The sequence below is a fragment of the Cervus elaphus genome, chromosome 2 (assembly GCF_910594005.1).
Source record: "Cervus elaphus chromosome 2, mCerEla1.1, whole genome shotgun sequence".
Classification (NCBI taxonomy): Eukaryota; Metazoa; Chordata; class Mammalia; order Artiodactyla; family Cervidae; genus Cervus; species Cervus elaphus.
Genome location: NC_057816.1, coordinates 22,298,945 through 22,320,677, shown reverse-complemented (window position 1 = coordinate 22,320,677; position 21,733 = coordinate 22,298,945). Strand labels below are relative to the sequence as shown.

Genomic DNA, 21,733 nt, shown 5'->3' with positions numbered 1-21,733 from the left:
ATCTGCACATGAGTTTCCTCACCAATTAAAAAAAAGCATATTATAATTCCTGCTAATAAATACCATCTGCCCCCAAGATTTTTATGAGGATTAAAAATTTAAACTTGTGAAAAGAATGCATAAACTCTACTGAATTATGCAAATAGCATTAATTATATAAGTTAGGCAACTAAAGTAGCGAGAATTTAAATTATTTTTATTTTAGGAAATACATCTCAGACACAGAGATGTCTGTCAGTTTAGATTCCCAACAGTAAAGATCCATGCTTCTGGAAAGCTTGTGTGAAAATCTGAGTCTTTTGCCACTGCTGATGGAGATGAGTGCCTTGCTTAAGAGCCATGATAGAAACATGTAAACAATAATAATAATAACACAAAAGTTTAAATTCATTGAAACAGTATTTTTCAAGTGTGTCTGGGTGTGTGTGTGTGTGTGTGTGTGTGTGTGTGTGTGTGTCCGCACATGCTCAGTCACGTCTGACTCTTTGCAGTCCCTTGGACAAAAGAACCTGACAGGCTCCAGTCCATGGGATTCTCCAGGCAAGAAGACTAGAGTGGGTTGTCATTCCCTACTTCAGGGGATGTTCCTGACCCAGACATATAACTGGCATCTCTTGCCTCTCCTGCATTGACAGGCAGATTCTTTACCACTAGCACTACTTAAGAAGCCTGAATAATTCCCAATTTGTAACTAAAAATGTTTGGACTTCAAATGGCCAAATAATTTGCCCAGGGTCCCACAGCAAAGATTAAAATCAGGGTTTTCTAACTAATATGCTTACAATGCTATTTATTGATTCAGCTAATTGAGACATAATTCAGGGCCTAGAATAGTAGCTACAGTTTTTTCATCATTATTTGCTTGGGGAATTACTGCCAATTCAATTTGATTGGGATTTAGTTCTCTTATAATCCCCACCCTCAGTACACTTCTCCTCTCCTCTCAATATGGGTACATCACAATTTTCATTTCTCAGCACATAACTATGTACTGTGATTATGTTTTCCTACTTGCTCCATTTTATTTTTTCCCAGAGTAGATATTGTCCCCATGGTTTTTTATGTGCCTCTCCTTAATATTTCCACATACTCCAATTCCAGGGGGAGAATGTGGCATGAGAAGAAGAATTCAAGGACAGACTTCCCGGGACCCCAATGCCAAGGGCACAGAGCCGAGAGGGTTTTGGTTCCCCACGTGAATCATTTCTCTTTTGATCTGTGAGTGTCATATTCCATTTCTGGTTCCACCTACTTCTAACCTCATCTAACCTGAATTTTCCTGAGCTCCTCTGAGCACATCTTTTTTTCTTAGTTCCCTTATTTTATTCAGAATAAACTACATTCCAAGCCTAATTTGCTCAATTTTTTAAGCTACAAAACTTTTCTGAATCCCCGATTTTTCAAGCTAAAAATCTCTCAGTTGATATAATGTAATCTTTCTTTAGTAGAACAGTGTCTTTGGTCTAGAGTCAGAGATGCTGGCTTTTGAACAATCATAGGACTTAAGCCCAATCACCAATTTGTTGGATTCGACTTCATATGCAAAGTAAATCCAGTTATTGGCATAAATACGCAAAGTACTATAGCCTACTTCATCTTTTATTTTCAGTACTTATACCCACAAGCATATATACAATATTTTCACAAATACTCAGCTGTGATAAGATGCATGTTTTTGTGGGTGTCTATAATCCCTTGTTCTTTATCCTTTTCCTTCTTCTTTGGCTACCTCTGGCCACACTACAGACATGCCACATGCAGGCACCTAACACACAGTTTCCTTATGGTCTTCTCTGACATCTGTGCACATTAAAATTCAATTAGTCAAGCTCATTAACACTGATAACACATGGCCTGGCAGCTTGCAGACTGTCCCCCTTTTGGGGATGGTTTCTCAGGAAACACCACGTGATGCTCTCACCCCAGCTGCTGTCCTCCAATTTAGCTGGGAACTAACCCAGAGAGCTCAGATGGTGAAGAATCTGCCCGTAATGCTGGGGACCCAGGTTTGAGCCCTGGGTCGGAAAGATCCCCTGGAGAAGGGAATGGCCACCCCCTGCAGTATTCTTACCTGGGAAATCCCATGGACAGAGGAGGCCGGCAAGCTGTATCCGATGGGGTTGCAAAGAGTCGGACATGACTGAGGGGGCTAACATTTTCACTTTCACTTTCAACCTCCCCAAAGTAGGAAGATACCTGCTGAGTTAAATCATAGAGCTTCAAGTCCTGGGAAAAACTAAGGTCAATTTCCAGATGCCTAATGACAATTCACATTTCTATAGCAACTGAGCATTTGAAAAAAAATATTTCCATATGCATTATCCCATTTTGTGCTTATAACACACCATAGCAGTTGATATTTTTATTTCTCATTTTATAGATAAGGACATGACTTGTCATTCAGTAAGTAATATAAAAACACCACACTGTATTCCATGGATTTGGGATAATGTCAGCTTTACATTATCATGTTCTAGTGAATATTTTGGAATTGGCTATAGGAAAGAGGAGATTACATTTCTGAAGTGAAATGCATGTCCAAGAAATAAAACAGAAACTTTTATCTCTAAATATATGAGGAAGTTGTAGGCAGGAAAAACTCCAGGCCTTGCCCATTTCCTCTAACCATGCTGGTCTCTGAAACACTGCCCACCTGGTCTGACTCCTAACAAACATTAGCAGTAGTAAGATGAATAAAACACGTGAAACAGTTATGGGGGAGATGCTCATTCCTGGCCTTGGCACAGGCCTCCCACCTAGAAGGGAATGGCTGCAGAAAATGGCTCTACAGAAACAGATTTCATTCTCAGGGAATCAACAAGACAACCAGGGGCCCAGCTCTCTCTCTTCCAAGGAACACCACAGTGGGCGCCCAGTCTTGACTGCTCCAACTTTTCTTAATCCTCAACTTCACACTCGCATTTACTACTTTCCTCGGAAATTCGTCTTTTGTGGCTCTCTGCAGCTACTCTGTTATTCAGTTCAGTTCAGTCGCTCAGTCGTGTCCGACTCTTTGAGACCCCATGGACTGCAGCATGCTAGGCTTCCCTGTCCTACACCATCTCCAGAGTTTGCTCAAACTCATGTCTATTGAGTCAGTGATGCCATCCAGCAATCTCATCCTCTATTGTCCCCTTCTCCTCCTGCCTTCAATCTTTCCCAGCATCAGGGTTTTTTCCATTGAGTCAGTTCTTTGCATCAGGTGGCCAAAGTATTGGAGTTTCAGCTTCAGCATCAATCCTTCCAATGAATATTCAGGACTGATTTCCTTTAGGATGGACTGGTTGGATCTCCTTGCAGTCCAAGGGACTCTCAAGAGTCTTCTCCAAAACCACAGGTCAAAAGCATCAATTCTTCAGCACTCATTTTTCTTTATAGTCCCACTCTCACATCCATACATGACTACTGGAAAAACCATAGCTTTGATTAGATGGACCTTGGCAGCAAAGTAATGTCTCTGCTTTTTAATATGCTGTCTAGGCTGGTCAAAGCTTTTCTTCCAAGGAGCAAGCATCTTTCAATTTCATGGCTGCAGTCACCATCTGCAGTGATTTGGGGGCCCAAGAAAGTAAAGTCTATCACTGTTTCCACTGTTTCCCCATCTATTTGCCATGAAGTGATGGGACCAGATGTCATGATCTTAGTTTTTTGAATGTTGAGTTTTAAGCTGGTTTTTCACTCTCCTCTTTCACTTTCATCAAGAGGCTCTTTATTTCCTCTTCTCTTTCTGCCATAAGGGTGGTGTCATCTGTGCTAATAAGTAAAGACTGATGAGTAACTCACAAAGGACAATGTTAATACAAGGCACAATGTCTATGGTTGAAACCAACCAACTGCATTACAAATATTGCAACTATCAGCAGGACCTGATAAGAATATGATGATGCACTGGTCATGGGTCAGCATGTAACCCTTAGCCATGACCAATACAAGCAAGAAGTAGAGCTATGACAAGCCATCCTCAAAGGAGAGGATCTTCTTCTCTGACACAAAGTTCATCAGTACTTTAAGGGTCTTACCCTTAAAATAGCCCCAATACTTTGGCCACCTGATGCTGACCCATGACCAGTGTATCATCGTATTCTCATCAGTTCCTGCTTTACACCAGTTTTATACTAACAGCTCTCAAACATTTAATCTCAAGATCCCCCTGCCGTCTTAAATAGCATCAAGGAACAAAGAGCTTTTATATATGAGAGAGACATCAACTTATATTTACCAAATTAGAAATTAAAGCTGAAAATCTTTATTTATTTTGAAGCAAGAATAACAAATCTGTTACATGTTAACATAAATATTTTTGTGAAAAGTAACTATATATTCCAAAATAAAACAAAAATTTAGTAATAAGAGTGACACTCCTGTGCAGTTTTGCCTGTCTCTCTAATTTCTAGCTTAATATTAATTTAAAAATAGATGGAATGTCATATTTGCCTCTGCATTCAACCTATTGAAATATCACATATCTTGTAGCCTCCAGAAAAGTTTACATTCATGCAAGAATGAGAGTTAAAGATCAGATAATGCCAATATTGGTATGAAAAGAGTTTTGACCTTGCAGACTCCCTAAAAGGGCTTCAAGGACTCTCAGCGGTTCCTAGATCACACTTTAAGAACCCTTGCTTAACATCCAACAGACTGACAAAAATATCAAATTAGATGGTGCTAACAAAGCTATGGTTTTCCCAGTAGTCATGTACAGATGTGAAAAAGCTGAGCGCCGAAGAATTGATGTTTTTGAACTGTGATGTTGGACAAGACTCCTGAGAGTCCCTTGGACTGCAAGGAGACCAAACCAGTCAATCCTGAAGGAAATCAGTCCTGAATATTCATTGGAAGAACTGATGCTGAAGCTGAAGCTCCAATACTTTGGACACCTGATGCAAAGAACTGACTCATTGGAAAAGACCCTGATGCTGGGAAAGATTGAAGGTAGGAGGAGATGGGGACGACAGAGGATGAGTTGGTTGGATTGACATGAGTTTGAGCAAGCTCTGGGAGATGGTAAAGGACAGGGAAGCCTGGCGTGTGCAGTCCATGGGGTCCCAAAGAGTCAGACATGAGAGCAACTGAACAACAGCAACAACTCTTGGTGAAAATGCGGGAATATGAGAAACTTTGCACACCACAGCCATTCTAGGAGCAATATGATACCACCTAAATGGAGCTAGGGCTTCCCTGATGCTCAGTTGGTAAAGAATCTGCCTGCAATGCAGGAGACCCCGGTTCAATTCCTGGGTTGGGAAGATTCCCTGGAGAAGAATACTCCAGTATTCTTGGGCTTCCCTTGTGGCTCAGCTGGTAAAGAATCTGCCCGCAATGTGGGAGACCTGGGTTTGATCCCTGGGTTGGAAGATCCCCTGGAGAAGGGAAAGGCTACCCACTCCAGTATTCTGGCCTAGAGAATTCCATGGACTATATAGTCCATGGGCCAGCAAAGAGTCAGACACAACTGAGCTATTTTCACTTTCTGCTAGAATAGGAACAAATCAAGCTAAGTATATGCTGCCCTACAAGCTAGAAATTCTAGTCCTTGATGTATATCCCAATTGAATTCTTTCATGGAACTATAAGGGAAAATGTGCATGATGTGTGGTACAAGGAATACAGGCAAGATAAATGCTCATCAACAGGCAAGCAAGTAGATAAAATGAAATATTTTGCAGCAGTAGAAACAATTCATTATATCTGTGTATGTAGCAATGTGGATGGACTTAAGAGGTACATAGCTGAGTTTTAAAAAGTAAAAAACAGTAAAATATAAAACACAAAATCACTTTAGTGTATTAAAATTATCATGGACAGACTTTGCAGTGCAATATGTCACAGCAGGCAAAGGCTTCTGCAGCAACAAATACAAAAGGCTGTGTTGATTACAAAAAGTATGTTTTGTGGAAATCAGGAAGCTGTGGAAGGAATGAAGACAAGATGAAGTTAAATTCCACAGGGGGTAGAACCATTTGGGGTAAGAAAACAATGTCCTGCAAGTTTTCCCTTGGAGGAATTTTCTGCTTCTGGGTGCCAACTCACCCGTTGGTCTTGGTCCAAGCAGAGGCCCTCTGTCAGGGAAAAAATGAACCATCAAAGCTTTTAGTGGTTGTCACAAGGGTGGAGTGAACAACTGGAAATTTGAGAAACTTCAAATGCATGCCCAGTCTTCCCTGCAGGACATTTCCTGAGTGCTGGGGAGGTGTGGACTTGACTAAAAGCCTCTAAAATACAAAATGAAATCTCCTCCACTCTGTGCTAATTAGGAAACAAATACACTGCAAAGAGAAGAGTCCCACGTTAAAGTCACTGTTCAGACTCACCAAGGCAGTCTCTTGTTCAAAGCGCTAGCCATATTGGAGGCTAAATGCAGCAGGAGGCTAAAGAGCTAAACTGAAATCCTCTGAAGAGGAAAATAGACCCTTTCACAGTCTTTCAAAGCTTAAGGAGAAAAAGATTCAACTGTGCTGTGTGTGCTGGGCTTAGTCGCTGAGTCGTGTCTGACTCTGTGCGATCCCATGGACTGCAACCCACCAGGCTCCTCTGTCCATGGGGATTCTCCAGGCAAGAATACTGGAGTGGGTTGCCATGCCCTCCTCCAGGGGATCTTCCCAACCCAGGGATCAAACCCAGGTCTTCTGCACTGCAGGCAGATTCCTTACCGTCTGAGCCATAGGCTCAGTCAAAATCCTAGAACGATCAGACTCCCGGAACAGGGAAAACTAAACGTATACTGAGTCTCACTCAACTCCAGCACAGACCTAATTCCGCTCAGACGCTGACGGGGCTCGGGGTCAGCTCCTCGCCCTGTATACCTGATGGGAGAAAGGGGGACCGTCTTTGCTGAAAGCATCACCCAGAGCATCTCTGGTCCTTATGGTCCTTTAGCCCCAGTGTTCATCACACAGTGCAAATTCCAAACAGTAATCTTTGCAAAAAGTAGATAATAGGAGCAGATCTGTGGATTACTCCAATCCTGGAGTTAGCAATAAGGATTTTAAAATAACTCTGATCAATATGATTAAGAAAATAGAAGATGGAAATTCCCTGGCAGTCCAGTCGTTAGGACTCTGTGCTTCACTGCCCAGGACCCAGGTTCAATCCCTGGTCAGGGAACTAGGATCCCACAAGCCAAGTGGCATGGCAATTAATTAATTAATTAATTAGAAAGAAAATAGAAGATTAATGAGTTAGATGAAAGTGTGGAGATTTTCATCAGAAAACCAGGGCCTCTAAAAAAAGAAAAAGAGGGAATTTTCTGGAGTGATGATGTCCTAGTCCCGAGGAGGTGTGAATTACACAGGTGTTTGCATCTGTCAGAATCTATGTATGCATACTGAAGTTTTGTGCGTTTTATTGCACATAAGTTTTACCTTAAGAGAAATAAACTATAAGCCAATATTGAAGTACAGTTAGTGATGTGCATGCTGAAGTATTTAGGGAGAAGTATATCAATATTTGCAATTTACTTTGAAGTGAATCCAAAAAATGTTAAATGGTTTATGGATGGATAGAGGGGTGGAAGGGCTTCCCTGGTGGCTAAATGATACAGAATCTGCCTGCAGTGTAGGAGAGCCGGGTTCGATCCCTGGGTCGGGAAGATTCCCCCAGAGGGGGAAATGGCAACCCACTCCAGTATTCTTGCCTGGAGAATCCCATGGCGAGGAGCCTAGCAGACTATAGTTCATGGGGTCACAAAGAGTCAGGCATGACTGAGTGACTAACACTTCAGAGGAGTGGATAGTTAAACAGATAACTAACAAAGCAAGCCAAGTAAAATGCTATTGATAGAATTAACTATTACAGATGTTCACAGTAAAATTCTTTCAACTTTGCTGTATTTTTAAGATTTTTTTCCAAAATAAGATAGTAGTACAATATGATAAGAGAATATTGTGAATAATCGTATGCAAGTAAATTTGACAATTTGGATGAAAAAATTTGACAATTTGGATGAAAAAAAATTTTCCTCAGGAATCATGGCCTAAAATATTCCACAAATCTTTTGACACTCCCTTCAAAATATGGAGCCCAATTCCCATCACCTTTAACATGCTGGATTTCATGACTACCTTTTATTGAATAGAAAAAATAATAGAAGTATAAATCCAGCTTCAGAGGTTAGGTCATTAAAGGCATGGTGGCTCCCTCTTTTCTCTCTCTGAGAGAGGTTGGGAGGCAGGGAGAGGTCTACCTATTGAGGAACTAAGGCCTCCTGCCAACACCCAACAAGGAACTGAGACTCCCAGAAGGTAAAAATATAACAAATATCTGATGATGGTCTCACATATGGAATGTAAAGAGAAATTCAGCCCAAGAAAAAATCAGGCAAAAGGCTTAAACATATACTTCAGAAAAGAAAATTTCCAAATGGTCAAAGTGACCAACTTCATTCAACATCAGAGAGATTCAAGATAAACCCCAATTCAATGTTATTACACACCTTCCAAAATGGCCAAACATTTTTAATTGCAAAAACATAAGGATATGTAGCAAATAGGGCTTTCACAAATAGGACTTCCATCAAACTATTGATGAAAATGTAAATAAAAGCAATCACTTGAAAGCAAATATATGCAAAGCATTATGACCCAGCAATTCCAATATACCAGTTCTCATCGGTATATAACCAACAGAAATGCATACATATATTCCCCACAAGACACCAAGAATTAGAATGTTTACAGTAGCATTATTTTATAAGAACCAGAAATGAGAAACTCAAATGTCCATTGACTGGTGAATGAACAAACAAGTTGTTGTATTTCTGTGCAATAAAGAGGAATGGGAATCTGACACAAACAATAATGTGGATGAACCTCAGAAATATGTTGAGCAGAGAATCCAGACACACACAAAAAATACACACATATGATTCCACTTACACAGAACATAAAATCAGGCAATAAAATAGATTCTCCTAGATATCATGTAAAGCAATAGAGGCCAAACATAGAAGCATACACACCCATGATTCCATTTCTATAAAGCATAAGGAAGGCAAAATTAATCTATGCTATTAGAAATTGGGATAATGGTTTCCTCTTGGGAAATGATGATTAGTGGAAAAGAGCACAAAGGTGACTTTTGGGGTGTTAACTGAGGTTCTATGTCTTGATCAAATGAAAATATACAGGATATGTGTATATTAATATATATTATATATGCCATTGAAATGTAAACTATTTTTTAATTTATTTATTGTTAATTGAAGGATAATTGCATTACAGCATTGCATTGATTTCTACCAAACATCAACATGAATCAGCCATAGGTTTACCCATGTCCCCTCCCACTTGAACACCCCTCCCACCTCCTTCCCCATCCCACCCCTCTAGATTGTTACTGAGCTCTGGTTTGCGTTTCCTGAGTCATAGAGCAAATTCCCATTGGCTATCTATTTTTGAAATGTAAAGTATTTTTAAAAGGCAAAAGAAAATGCATTCATACAAATCAATAATGTTTGGCAAAAATACATTTGGCAAAAACACATAGTGCGGAGAGGCTGATGAGGAACAGAAATAAAGGACCCTTTCTCCAGCTCCTAGGTCGGGATCCATAGTTAGTACACACAGGGCAGCTCTGAATCAGAGTTGGTCTCTAGCCTGGGGATGGAGAGAGGTAATGCCAGCCCACATGCCATGTATCTAAAAGATCAGAAGTTATTTTTTTTTTTTAGAGGGTTGGCAGAGCCAACTGAAGCTTTATTCTAAAAAAAGATACTCGAATTGGATTTATTCTGAAAAAGACGCTTACGTTGGCTTTTAGTTGGGGTCATGGGCAAAAGGGGCAACCCCAGGCAGTCGACTCCCCCCAGGTGTGGGCAGAGGACAGGGGCGAAACCTCAGATCTCCCATGCACATGCTCCCCCGCACAACTCTATCTGCAGGAGCCAGTGAGCGGGGGAAGGCTGGGAGGGACCACAGGAGCCTTTCACTTGGACAGGACATCAGAGGACTCAGACACCAGCTGCCCATCGCGGGTCTCAATCTTCTTCACAACCACAGCCTTGGAACTGGTGCGGCTGAAGGAGCTGGGGCCAGATCAGAAGTTATAAATCAAGTTAGCAAACTTAAATAAAATATGCTCTATCTGCCTACCTTGACACACACACACACTCACACACACACAGCCCTTCATAATGATCAGGAATGTCAGATTCAAATTGAGAATCCTCAAACTGCCCAGGTACCTGGGAATTCCCTGGCGGTCCAGTGCTTAGGACTCTGTGCTTCCACTGCCGGGGGCCTGGGTTTGATCCCTGGCTGGGGAACTAGAATCCCGCAAGCCTCACAGCACAGCCAAAGGAAAAAAAAATAATTACATAAGCAATCTGCTCAGGTCCCATCTCCCCCACCCAACTAAGTCCCACCTTGCAAGAAGCCTCACAGTTGCACGTGTGGACACACCCAGGACTTCTAAATTCCATCCACGCCCCTTCAGTGAGGGGGTGCACGCCAGCAGCGTAATCTGCTGATGGGATGGTGTACCTGAGGAAAAGGCCTGCAGGGGCCCCAGAGGCAGACGGGGGCCATCAGAGCAGGTAATGACAGCAAATCAGGTGTGAGAAGAATGGTCTAGAGCAGAGGCATGGGCTCTGAACAGGCACATCCCCATGGCCCCATACACTCCTTGCCTGTGGGAAGGCCACAACCAAAGGGGACCAGCCTGAAAGCCAAGGTCAAGGCCTCTCTTGCCAAGTCTAAGGGCGGTACTAGAGCGATTACTGTTGAGTCCTGCCCCAAAGGCCACAGGTGCGAAGCTTTACACCAAGGCCACGGAAGCGGAGCCCAGAACGAAGGTCACCTCTGACGCTGACTGAGTCCCTCTGTAGCCTTGTCAAAAGCCCGCTGACCATCACTAACAAGCTTCCTGGCTCCCAATTAGGCAAAGATGCCCACTCCAGTAAACACCCTATAGCGCCCCAACCAATCACCTCACACCAACCTTCCAGCAGGAATTTTCTTTGTCTTGAAGCTATAAAAATCGGCTATTAACCCATGAAAACTGTCGGCTTTCCCTGGTCTGTCAGAATGTCAGCCCACTGTGCTCACAGTGCCCACTTTATCTCTGCTCTTTGTTCTTAATAAACTCACTCCCTTCTGAAATGCTCTGTGTCTGGAAATTCTCTTCCAACCTGCATTCAGACTGCCTCAACAATTACCATAGGTGCCAGTGTTTGCTTTTCCAACTACCCATCCAACCCCACCAAATTAAAGTAAGAGTTGGACTTCCCTGGTGGTCTAGTAGTTAAGAATCTGCCTGCCCATGCAGGGGACCTGGGTTCAATCCCTGGTCCAGGAAGATCCCAGGTGCCAAGGGGCAACTACTAAAGCCCATGCCCCTAGAGCCTGTGCTCCACAACAAGAGAAGCCGCCACAAGGAGAAGCCCAAGCACCACAACTAGAGTGGCCCCTCTTTGCCACAACTAGAGAAAAACCCACGTGCAACAACGAAGACCCAGTGCAGCTAAATAACAAATTTTACATAAATAAATAAAACGTAGACACTTGCACTACATTTTACAGTTTACAATGCATCTTCCCATACAATACTCTTCATCAATCTTCATAATTTTTCACAACCAATATAGTACCATTTGATAGATGAGAATACTGAGCCAAAAGTGATTCCCTGCAGGCACTCAATAAAAATAAAATAAAAAGAACAGTGCTGCTGGGTGTCCAGTGAAGACTTTCCCTCCAGATTTCACAAGTCATGTTCCCTCTGCACGTCAACACTGCCACCCATCCCTCAGCTTTCTAGAGAACTAACGGGATCTTTAAAAAAATGTAAACATGAGGAAATTGTAAATACGTGGTTGAAACATTTTAGAAAAAGACCACAGGCAGGGCAGGGGACGTGATGCCAAAAACAGATCAGTTTCTGGGAAAAAGCCTGGGCCCGAAGCAAAAATCATCACTGGGACAGAGAATACTATGTAGGAGCAGCAACCCTAGCAGAATCCTGGGGGCTCCATTCCCACCCCAAACCACAAAATGAGGGCCTTCCACACATTTAAGCAATCTACACCCAGATTCCACACCAATTACACGGAGGGCCTGCTCGACAGCCCTCCTCCTCTCCCCCACCCCACCAAAAATACTTGATTAATGAGAGGGCAGCTTAAAGCCACGGGACTGTGTCTGTCTTTGACGGTCCAGAGGGCGGCCTGGCACCAGCCCCAGCCGACACCCGACCCTCCTCCAGTAACGACCACTGGGCGATGCCTCCCTCTAATTACCAGGCTCAGGGCTTGGCCAGTTATTTAGAGAACCAGTGCCCGCTCCTCACACAGATACTCGTGAGGCCCAGGCTGCAGGCGCCGTCTGCTGAAAGCCGGCTCCCTGAAGCTGCCACCAACCAGGACTTCACTCTTCGGGACCCCACTCTCCAGGAACCCCTTCTGCTGACCCTGGGCCCAAGCTCGACAGCAGCATGTCACTTGCACACACAGCTGCAGAGTACATGCTCTCGGATGCCCTGCTGCCCGACCGCAAGGGCCCCCGCCTCAAAGGACTGCGCCTGGAGCTTCCCCTGGACCGAATGGTCAAGTTCGTAGCCGTGGGCTTCCCCCTGCTGCTGGTGTCACTGGCCTTTGCCCAGGAGTTCTCCTCCGGTAAGTGGCTTCCAAGCCCCAGTGGGCCCTGAAGCAAGACAGCCCCCACACTGTCTAGATCACATGACTCAGGCCGGGCATCACCCAAAAGGCAGATTACGCATCTGTTTAGGATGCCAGCAAAGCTGAGCTGCCAAAAAACTGTGAAAGTCAGTTCCAAAATTTTGTAATAAAAAATAGCCTTAATTCCAGTATGCTTTAAGTCATCGCAATAATTAGTTTTATTTTTATTTTCATGTGGACGAAAGACATTAGAATCATATTGTCTTTTCAGGGCCTCTAAAGGTTTTAATTAGGCTTTAGATAAATCTCTTATCTTCTTGGGGCCTTTTCTTATTCCCCACCTCCTGGATTATTGACTTGAGAACACGTTAAGTGCCTGACAGAGCCTGACAGCATGACAGGTGCTCAATAAATCCACTCTTTCATCTTCAAGAACCCCAGCCCTGTGCACAAACATTAACAAATACATATACCCAGTGGTCTAGGTGCTAGATTAACTCAGCCAATCTGCCACCTCTATTAAAGACAAGGTGAGCTTTCTCAGAATCGGGATTTGTTTTTCTTAATATTTCTTTAGTTATTTGGCTGTGCCAGGTCTCAGTTGCAGCATGTGAGGTCTAATTCCCTGACCAGGGATTGAACCTGGGCCCCTGTATTGGGAGCACAGAGTCTTAGCCACTGGGCCAGCAGGGGAGTCCCTCAGATCTGGGATTTCTGGCTCTCTTTTCTGGTTGCGTAGTGAGCTCCCGACCTTCCCCAGGGAGGTGTGTCAGCCTCGCCTTATTTCTTCATTCACCCAGAAAGCTAGGGCCTGGGAAGAAGACAGTGCCTGACAGATACAGAGATGGTCAGAGTTCTGGAAGTGACCCCTGGAAAGCTCTCATCTGATTGTCCCCCAGCTCCCTGTTCCTCCACCCCTACCCAGGGCTGCCTCAAGTTTTGTTCCTGTTTCAGGGTCTCCCATCAGCTGCTTTTGTCCCAGTAACTTCAGCATCCGGCAGGCTGCCTACGTGGACAGTTCCTGCTGGGACTCCCTGGTTCACCACGAACAGGATGAGTCTGGCCACTCCAAGACAAAATCCCTCTGGCCTCACAAGGTAAAGTGGCTGGGGCTCTACCAGCTGGATGGAGGGGGAGGAACTGAGTCATTAAGTTCTCTCCTTGCCTGCCCCTGCCATTTTATTTTGGTCATTCACTTTCATGTTTCAGACATTCTTCAAGTATCTGGTCATATTTGCTCACCCGCTTCTATCTGACTGCCTCGGGTTGGAGCAGTCAGTTTAAAGGGATCCCTTTGGGCCATTTCATTAGGAAAACCTCAAATATCAGCTGATAATAGCTGCAGTCTGATATTCTGGACTGGTCCGTTTTCCCAAGAAGAATCAGTCAGTCCCTAACTTGTGCAGAGGGGGCAGCAGACAGTTGGCATCAAGCTTGTCTGCCAACCCTCTTAGAACTCAATTGTGGGTGTCAGTATCCAGTACTTACACAGTTCACTGCCCCCTGCCCCCATTCTCAGTATGGCCCCCTGCCCTTAATGGACCCAAGTGCAGAATCTGTCTGATTTAACATTTCCAAAGAATAAGCCATAAGGGTGGTTGGCTGAGGGCATCATGTTTCAGAAAGGACCTGCGGATCTGTTTTCTCAGTATTCCTGTTTCCAGCTGCACTTGCATCCCCACTTTCAGACATATCTGGTTATCTCCCATTCCTGAGCCTTTCTGCTTCTGTGTGTGGTGAAAAGCAGTTTGTGGCCCCCACCTCAACACCGCATCCTCTCTGCAGGCTGGTACCCTCTATTACACAACTGCTTCCCAGATTTCAACACTCTGCCACTCTTATCTCCTCTCCTATTTTCCTTGTCCTTATAGGATTATGGGGGCATCCCTTTATTGTCATTCTAGTGAGGTTTCATGAGGGAGCAGAAGTAATATGTATGTAAAACTCACAGTTTTAAACAGAGGTCACTCATAGCATTTTCTAGTTATGACAATTTACAGCTTATGACAGTTATAACACTTTACACCTCAAAATGCCACAGTTCTAGGACCCAGACAAAACCAGAGATTTTACCAGGGGGGAACGATAGGGGAAGGGATAGTTTAAGAGCGACGTGTACACACTGCCATATTTAAAACGGATAACCGACCAGGACCTACTGTATAGCACAGGGAACTCTGCTCATTATGCGGCAGTCTGGATAGGAGAGGAGTTTAGGAGAGAATGGATACATGTATGTGTATGGCTGAGTCCCTTTGCTGTCCACCTAAAACTATAATGACATTGTTAATTGGCTATACTCCAATATAAAATAAAAAGTTTAATAAAAAAAAAAAAAACCAGAGACTTCATAGAAAGAGTTCACGAGGTGTCTGCCTCTGGAAGTATTCAAGCAGGATCTAGACAGTAGCAAGTTCAAAGTACTGCAGTGGGGATCTACATTTCAGAAAAGAATCAAATTGTCAATCACGAAATGTCCTGAGAGCTCTTTAAGCCCATATTCTCTGGCTCCACTTTAAACCTATTGAAACAGAAGCTCTAGGGTGAAGAGTTCATTTTCAAGAAATATGATTTCTTAGACAGGAGTGAAATGTTCCCATTTTTTCTCGTGGCCTAATATGACTTTTCTAACCTGTCTCTCATTTAGTTCAAAGACACACACACAACAAAATATGCACCCTCCCTCTTTTTCTTCAAACTATAGTTTGGAGAAGCTATAGTCAAGTATTTATTAAAGGTGTGTGTTATTTTCTCAGTCATGTCCAACTGTTTATAACCTCATGGACTGTAGCCCGCCAAGCTCTTCCATCCATGGGATTTCCCAGGCAAGAATACTGGAGTGGGTAGCAGTTCCCTTCTCCAGGGGATCTTCCTGACCAGAGATTGAACCCACATCTACTCTGCAGGCAGATTCTTTACCATCTGAGCCACCTGGGAAGCCCATTTATTAAGGGATTAAACTCCAAAATCAAACTGCCTGGATCCAAATCCTGTTCACTCACCTACTAGACACATAACCCTGTGGGGGTTTCTCAACATTTTCAGGCTTCAATTTCTTGGTCTATAAAATAGAAATACTGATAGTACCTGACCGTGAATGAAAAATGCATATTCAGTACCCAGCACACAAGTCCTTAACTAAGTCTCTATAAGTAGAGTTTTTACTGTGTGCAAAATAGTGGGCCTAACCTGTTAGGTGTGGTGAGGGTGAAAAGGAACCATAAGGAAAAAGCCTTCATCTCAGGGAGCAAACATTATAAAGAAGAACACCAAATTTATACACACCTCGACACCAGCTTCCACACTCAGAGGCCAGACACAGCACCCAGGGAATCCAAGACAGTGCCTGATATGTAGTTTGGTCTTACCAAGAATCCAGAGAAGAAAAAAAGCCACTGCATATGGGGGTGGGGCGAGCAGGGGTGGGGGAAGGATGGTGGGCAGACTACATGGAGGAAATGGGCTCTGACTTCCTCTCTGGAGAGTCTAAATAAAAGTCATGTCAGGGCACCCGGCAGCATTTTGAAAGCTAGTGAACTCTGGGTGTCTGATGTTACGAATCTGGAGTGGTCAGAGCAAGAAAGGTGGAAGACTGAGAATGAGGTGCTCTCCCCTAGACTGCCATAATGACCATGGCCATGACCTCTAGGTGGCTACCCAGGATAACGTGCATGGGGAGTGGGAACAGGCAGCTAGCGCTCTTTCTCTTCCCTTCCTCCCTTCCTTCCAGTCTCTGTCTGTCTGTCTCTCTGTCTCTCTCTACCTTCCCCTTCCGAGGCAGGAATCAGCGAATGAGATCCCTCCCTCAGCACGCTCTCTGCAAGGCTGCAAGGTCTGGGCAACCCTGGGCTGCCCTCCTCAGCTTTCTCTCACCCTGCAGGCCCTCCCCTACTCACTGCTGGCCCTGGCCGTGGCCATGTACCTGCCGGTTCTGCTGTGGCAGTATGCAGCCGTGCCGGCCCTCAGCTCAGACCTGCTGTTCATCATTAGCGAGCTGGACAAGTCCTACAACCGCGCCATCCGCCTGGTGCAGCACATGCTGAAGATCCGACAGGAGAGCTCGGACCCTGATGTGTTCTGGGAAGAGCTGGAGAAGTGAGTTGTCTCCTCCACTCCTTTCCGAAAGACTCCGTCAAGCACTAAAATGGTACCTTGCAGGGTAATCTTAAAACTCTCCTCTGTGCCACCCTTCTCTAGAATTCAAAGTACTTAACACATCACCTCATTAACATACTATCCTCTCTATACTAGCAGAGGGAAAAGGGGTGTGCCTCCAGTTTACAGGTGAACCCAAAGTGGCACAAAGGGGTTAACCTCTAAAAGACCACTTTTTAAAAAATCTCTCCTGAGGATTTTTTAATTATTCATTTATTTTCATTTTTGGCTGCACAGCGAGCGGGCTTCTCATTGCAGTGGTCCTCGTTGCGGAGCACAGGCTCTACAGTGGGCAAGCGAGCTCAGTAATTGAGGCACAAGGGCTTATTTGCCCCATGGCACGTGGAATCTTCCTGGACCAGGGATCAAACCCATGTCCCCTGCATTGGCAGATAAGATTCTTAACCACTGGACTACTAGAGAAGTCCTAAAAGACCACTTTTTCAGAACCTTGAATGGCTCCTCCCAGGCCTGCAGGAAAAAAGATCCGAGTTCTCCCAAATATTTTTCCTAGGCCCTCCACACACTGTCATCAACTACTTTGTCAAGCTTCTCTCAAACTTCCAAGTAACAGAAACCTTCCACGCCCCCTGGGCAGTCTTCCTTTCTCCCGAACAAGCCATTCATTCATTTAAGCACTCATCTGACATTTATGGAGCACCAGACACAGCTCTGGGTGCTGTGGAGAGGTGTGTGTACATGTGCATTGAATGAGGAACGGGTAATATTGTATTGAGGGTAACCAGACAACGAATGAGCATAACACACAATTAAATTATATGGTAAAAGATAAGTGCTATAAAGAGAACTGAGCCAGGGTAAGGGATTCAGGAAAACTGGGAGGCGGAGGGAGGCACAGTTTCAATTTGGGTGGCCAGGGCAGGCACAGTTGCGCTAAGATTTGAAACCCTAGTTTGTGCACATTTCTCTCCTCTGAAAAAAGCTCCTCCCCTGTCTAGTTTTCTGAACCCTATCTACCTTTGGAAGATCAATCTAAAACAATACTCTCCATAGATGTTTCTGAATACTCCAGCTCACACCATGGTCTGTCTCCTTTTACAACTGCTGTGGTTTGTATCCATCCTTTTAGCAACAAATCAAGCATTATTTTCATTTCATATTTGCATGTCTCATCCACCCTTTCCCTGAAAGCCAGACTGTAAGCTTCTTCAGAGCAGAGACTGGATTACATATACCTAAATACAACTCTCAACAAACACTTGTAAGCACACTTATTTTTATAAAATGAATGAACTGGCCTAAAAATCACACACAAACAGACTAAAAACTAGAACATGGTAATTTAGAATCCCAGACCTATGCTAATTTAATAAATCAGTGCTTCCTAAGACTCCTGTTTCAGCTTAGAGATTTAGTCTGCCCTGCTGGGAAGAAATTCAGAGTGATTGGTCATTTATTACTCACTGATCATTCACTGGGTTTACTGCGTTGCATTCATAACTTGGAGAATTAAGATACACTCATGGTTATGCTCAAAAAAGACAGATGTTCCTGTGAGCCAAGAATACCATGCTGGATACACAGACTCTGTTACTTCCCCCATGCAGATCTCAGGATATAGTTTCTTTGTTTTTAATTTTGTTTTAAATTTTATTTATTTGACTGTGCTGTGTCTTGGTTGCGGCACGTGGGATCTAGTTCCCCAGCCGGGGATTGAACCCAGGACCCCTGCATCAGAAGCATGGAGTATTAACCACTGGGCAACCAGAGAAGTACATCAGGATATAGGTGATTTTTTTTTTTTTTTTTGTGCCAGGTCTTCGTTGCTTCATGGGCTTTTCTCTAGTTGTGACAAGCAGCAGCAACTCTCTAGTTGTGATGCACAGGCTTCTCACTTCATTGGATTCTCTTGTTGTGGAGAACAGGCTCTAGGGAACATGGGCTTCAGTAGCTGCAACACGTGGGTTCAGTAGTCGCAGCTCCAAGGCTCTAGAACACAGGCTCAGTAGTTGTGGCATAGGGGCTTAGTTGTTCCTCGGCATGTGGGAGCTTCCTAAACCAGGGATTGAACCCATGTCTCTTGCATTGGCAGGTGGATTCTTTACCACTGAGCCACCAGGGAAGCCCCCTAAGGATATAGTTTTAAATGCTTCTTCCTAACCTTGGCCACTTTCTTCCCCTGCCCAGGGCTCGGAAAGAACGGTACTTTGAATTCCCCTTGCTGGAGCGGTACCTGGCCTGTAAGCAGCGCTCACACTCACTAGTGGCCACCTACCTCCTAAGGAATGCCCTCTTGCTCCTCTTCACCTCCGCCACCTACCTGTACCTGGGCCACTTTCACCTGGACGTCTTCTTCCAAGAGGAATTCAGCTGTTCCATCAAGACAGGGCTGCTACATGATGAGACCCACATCCCTGACCTCATCACATGCAGGCTGACCTCTTTGTCTGTCTTCCAGATTGTCAGTCTCGCCAGCGTAGCCATCTACACCCTGTTGGTTCCAGTGATACTATACAACCTCACACGGCTCTGCCGGTGGGACAAGCGGCTCCTCTCCATCTACGAGATGCTCCCAGCTTTTGATCTCCTCAGCAGAAAAATGCTGGGCTGTCCCATCAATGACCTCAATGTGATCCTTCTTTTCCTCCGAGCCAACATCTCTGAGCTCATCTCTTTTAGCTGGTTGAGTGTCCTTTGTGAGCTGAAGGACACAGCCACCCAGAAGCACAACATTGACACCGTGGTTGATTTCATGACTTTATTGGCTGGCTTAGAACCCTCAAAACCTAAACATCTCACCCATGGGATGTGTGATGAAAATCCTTAGTTAAGAAACTGTGAAGCAAGAAGTCCTATGGAGAGTAAAAATCTCTCCCCTTTTTCACAAGCCTCATGCAGTAATATACAAAAACACCCATATTAGGATTGCTAAGCTTGGATTTAGCTGAGTCGAACATCCTATATTATGTTATCCCAAAGATGAGAAGATAAAATCATCATATGGAAACATCTGAAAGTTGGAGCTGAAGAATAAAATATATATATATAAGGTCTAGAGCATAATATGAAGACAAGAAGAACACTGAAACTAGAAGTTTAGACATTGTAAAAAAAGGAGAAAGTTCTATAGGCTATTCATGGAGGCAGGTTTTCCCCACTGTATTTACTCCATGGCCTTTTAGGATAAACAGTTTACCATGCTCTCCTTCAAAGTCTGCCCAGGGTCTCCTCCTTCAAGAAGCCATCCCCATCTCCACGCTCCTCCCCCAACTGAGTGTTGCCATATCATCTGATACCTACCTCTGAGATAAAACTTTTTACACTGTATTAATATAGCCCATGTATTTGTGTTTTCCACTTAAATAAGTTACCTAAAGTTTGTGTCATCATAGGCACTAATAAATAAATATTCTTCTGAATACATAGGGAACAAGAAGCTTTGGGAGGTGTTTTTGCTGTAGTCGGCCTGAAGTTGGGAAAAAATTGAACGAGAGGACTCTGGTGCTTTGGAAAGCATAAAAGCTGCTAGAGAGTTCTATTCTTCTCCATCAGGAGAAATAATTGAAATGAATGAAGCTCTAGCAGAAAATCCAGGGTGTATCAACAAATCTTGTTATGAAGATGGTTGACTGATCAAGATGACACTTGGTAACCCTTCAGAACTAGATGAACTAAAAGGCAAAGAAGCATGTGAGAAATACATAGAATCTATTGGACTACACAGTCCACAGGGTCACAAGGAGTCGGGCACGACTGAGCGATTTTAACTTTCACTTTCACTTCAAAATGAGGAGTGAAACTGAAACCCTTAAACTAATTTGAAACGAAAAAAAGTCAAATATGGAAATAAATAATTATGTAAAATTATTACACCACAACTGGAATATTAAGCAGCCATCTAAAGTTACATTTATACAGAAGTTGCAATAACACTACAAAATGACTATAACAGTGGTAAGTGAACAAAAGAGGAAATATTATATTCAGTATCTTCTAACCTATGTAAATATGCATTAAAATATGAAACATACAAATTACTACATATGAAACAGATAAGAACAAGGATGTATTGTATAACACAGGAAATCACAGCCATTATCTTGTAATAACTTTAAATGAAGTATAATCTGCAAAAATACTGAATCACTATGCTGTAAACCTGAAACTAATATATTGTAAATCAACTATACTTCAATTTAAAAAATTAAACGTGTTAAAAGTGATTCATCTTGTGTGGCAGATGTATGAATTTTAAAAAATCTTTATATTTTCTGATTTTTGCATGAACTGTTTGATAAATCATAAGGAAGTGTTTCTAATGAAAAATAAAATGTTAGTGTAAATGCCACAGAAATCCATTGGCCAGAGCAGCTTGCAAACTAAGATAAATGACAGTACTTTCCTTCCCACTAGGTAGGATATATGTAATAAACGTGGAGGAATAATGAAAACAAAGTCAGATCACGAAGCCTGCAAGAACAAAATACAGCTGAACATCAAATAAATCAGGCAGTTAGCAAATAAGGATTAAAAGAAGAAGAAAAAGAAGAAAACTCTTCCTGTCAATTAGAACTACCTATTTCAGGTTCCAAGGTAAAGTGCCAATCTATAGTATGGATAGTTGGTCGGCTGAAAGTATTACTGGCAATTTCCGGACATGAACCTATAAGGCTGCCTTGAGTATGTTTGTAAAAGCACACTAGAAACATGAGGTCCAATGGGGCAGCTTACACTATGGATGGACATAAAGGACTCATAACCTTTCTCTCTGTGGGAAAGCCATTTTATCAGGACTCTTGCCACTATTCTTAACAATTTCCAGAAATGAAGTACCTGGATTTTTTATTCTAAACCTCTTTTTTTGAACTGATCATAAGTTTCTTATTTAAGCTTCAGGTTTTTCTCCAGTAACTTACTGTTTTGACAGTGTACATATTTTTCTTAATTTCCATATACAATTCTAGAAGTCTAAATTATGAGTATCGGTTCAGGTCAGTTCAGTCGCTC

General features: G+C 43.2%; 1 protein-coding gene across 1 annotated transcript; it reads left to right on the top strand.

Annotated features, from left to right (window-relative positions):
* Positions 1–12,206: 12,206 nt before the first annotated feature.
* PANX3 (pannexin 3) lies at positions 12,207–20,817 on the top strand. The gene is made up of 4 exons (XM_043874342.1): positions 12,207–12,607; positions 13,565–13,707; positions 16,491–16,705; positions 18,914–20,817. The coding sequence occupies exons 1-4, from the start codon at positions 12,427–12,429 to the stop codon at positions 19,551–19,553; spliced, it is 1,179 nt and encodes a 392-aa protein (XP_043730277.1). The 5' UTR covers positions 12,207–12,426; the 3' UTR covers positions 19,554–20,817.
* Positions 20,818–21,733: the final 916 nt, after the last annotated feature.

Coding starts and splice junctions, on each gene's coding strand:
- PANX3 (XM_043874342.1), top strand. CDS start 12,427: ATGTCACTTGCACACACAGCTGCAGAGTACATGCTCTCGGATGCCCTG. Junction 12,608..13,564: donor TGCCCAGGAGTTCTCCTCCG/GTAAGTGGCTTC, acceptor TTCCTGTTTCAG/GGTCTCCCATCAGCTGCTTT. Junction 16,706..18,913: donor TTCTGGGAAGAGCTGGAGAA/GTGAGTTGTCTC, acceptor TCCCCTGCCCAG/GGCTCGGAAAGAACGGTACT.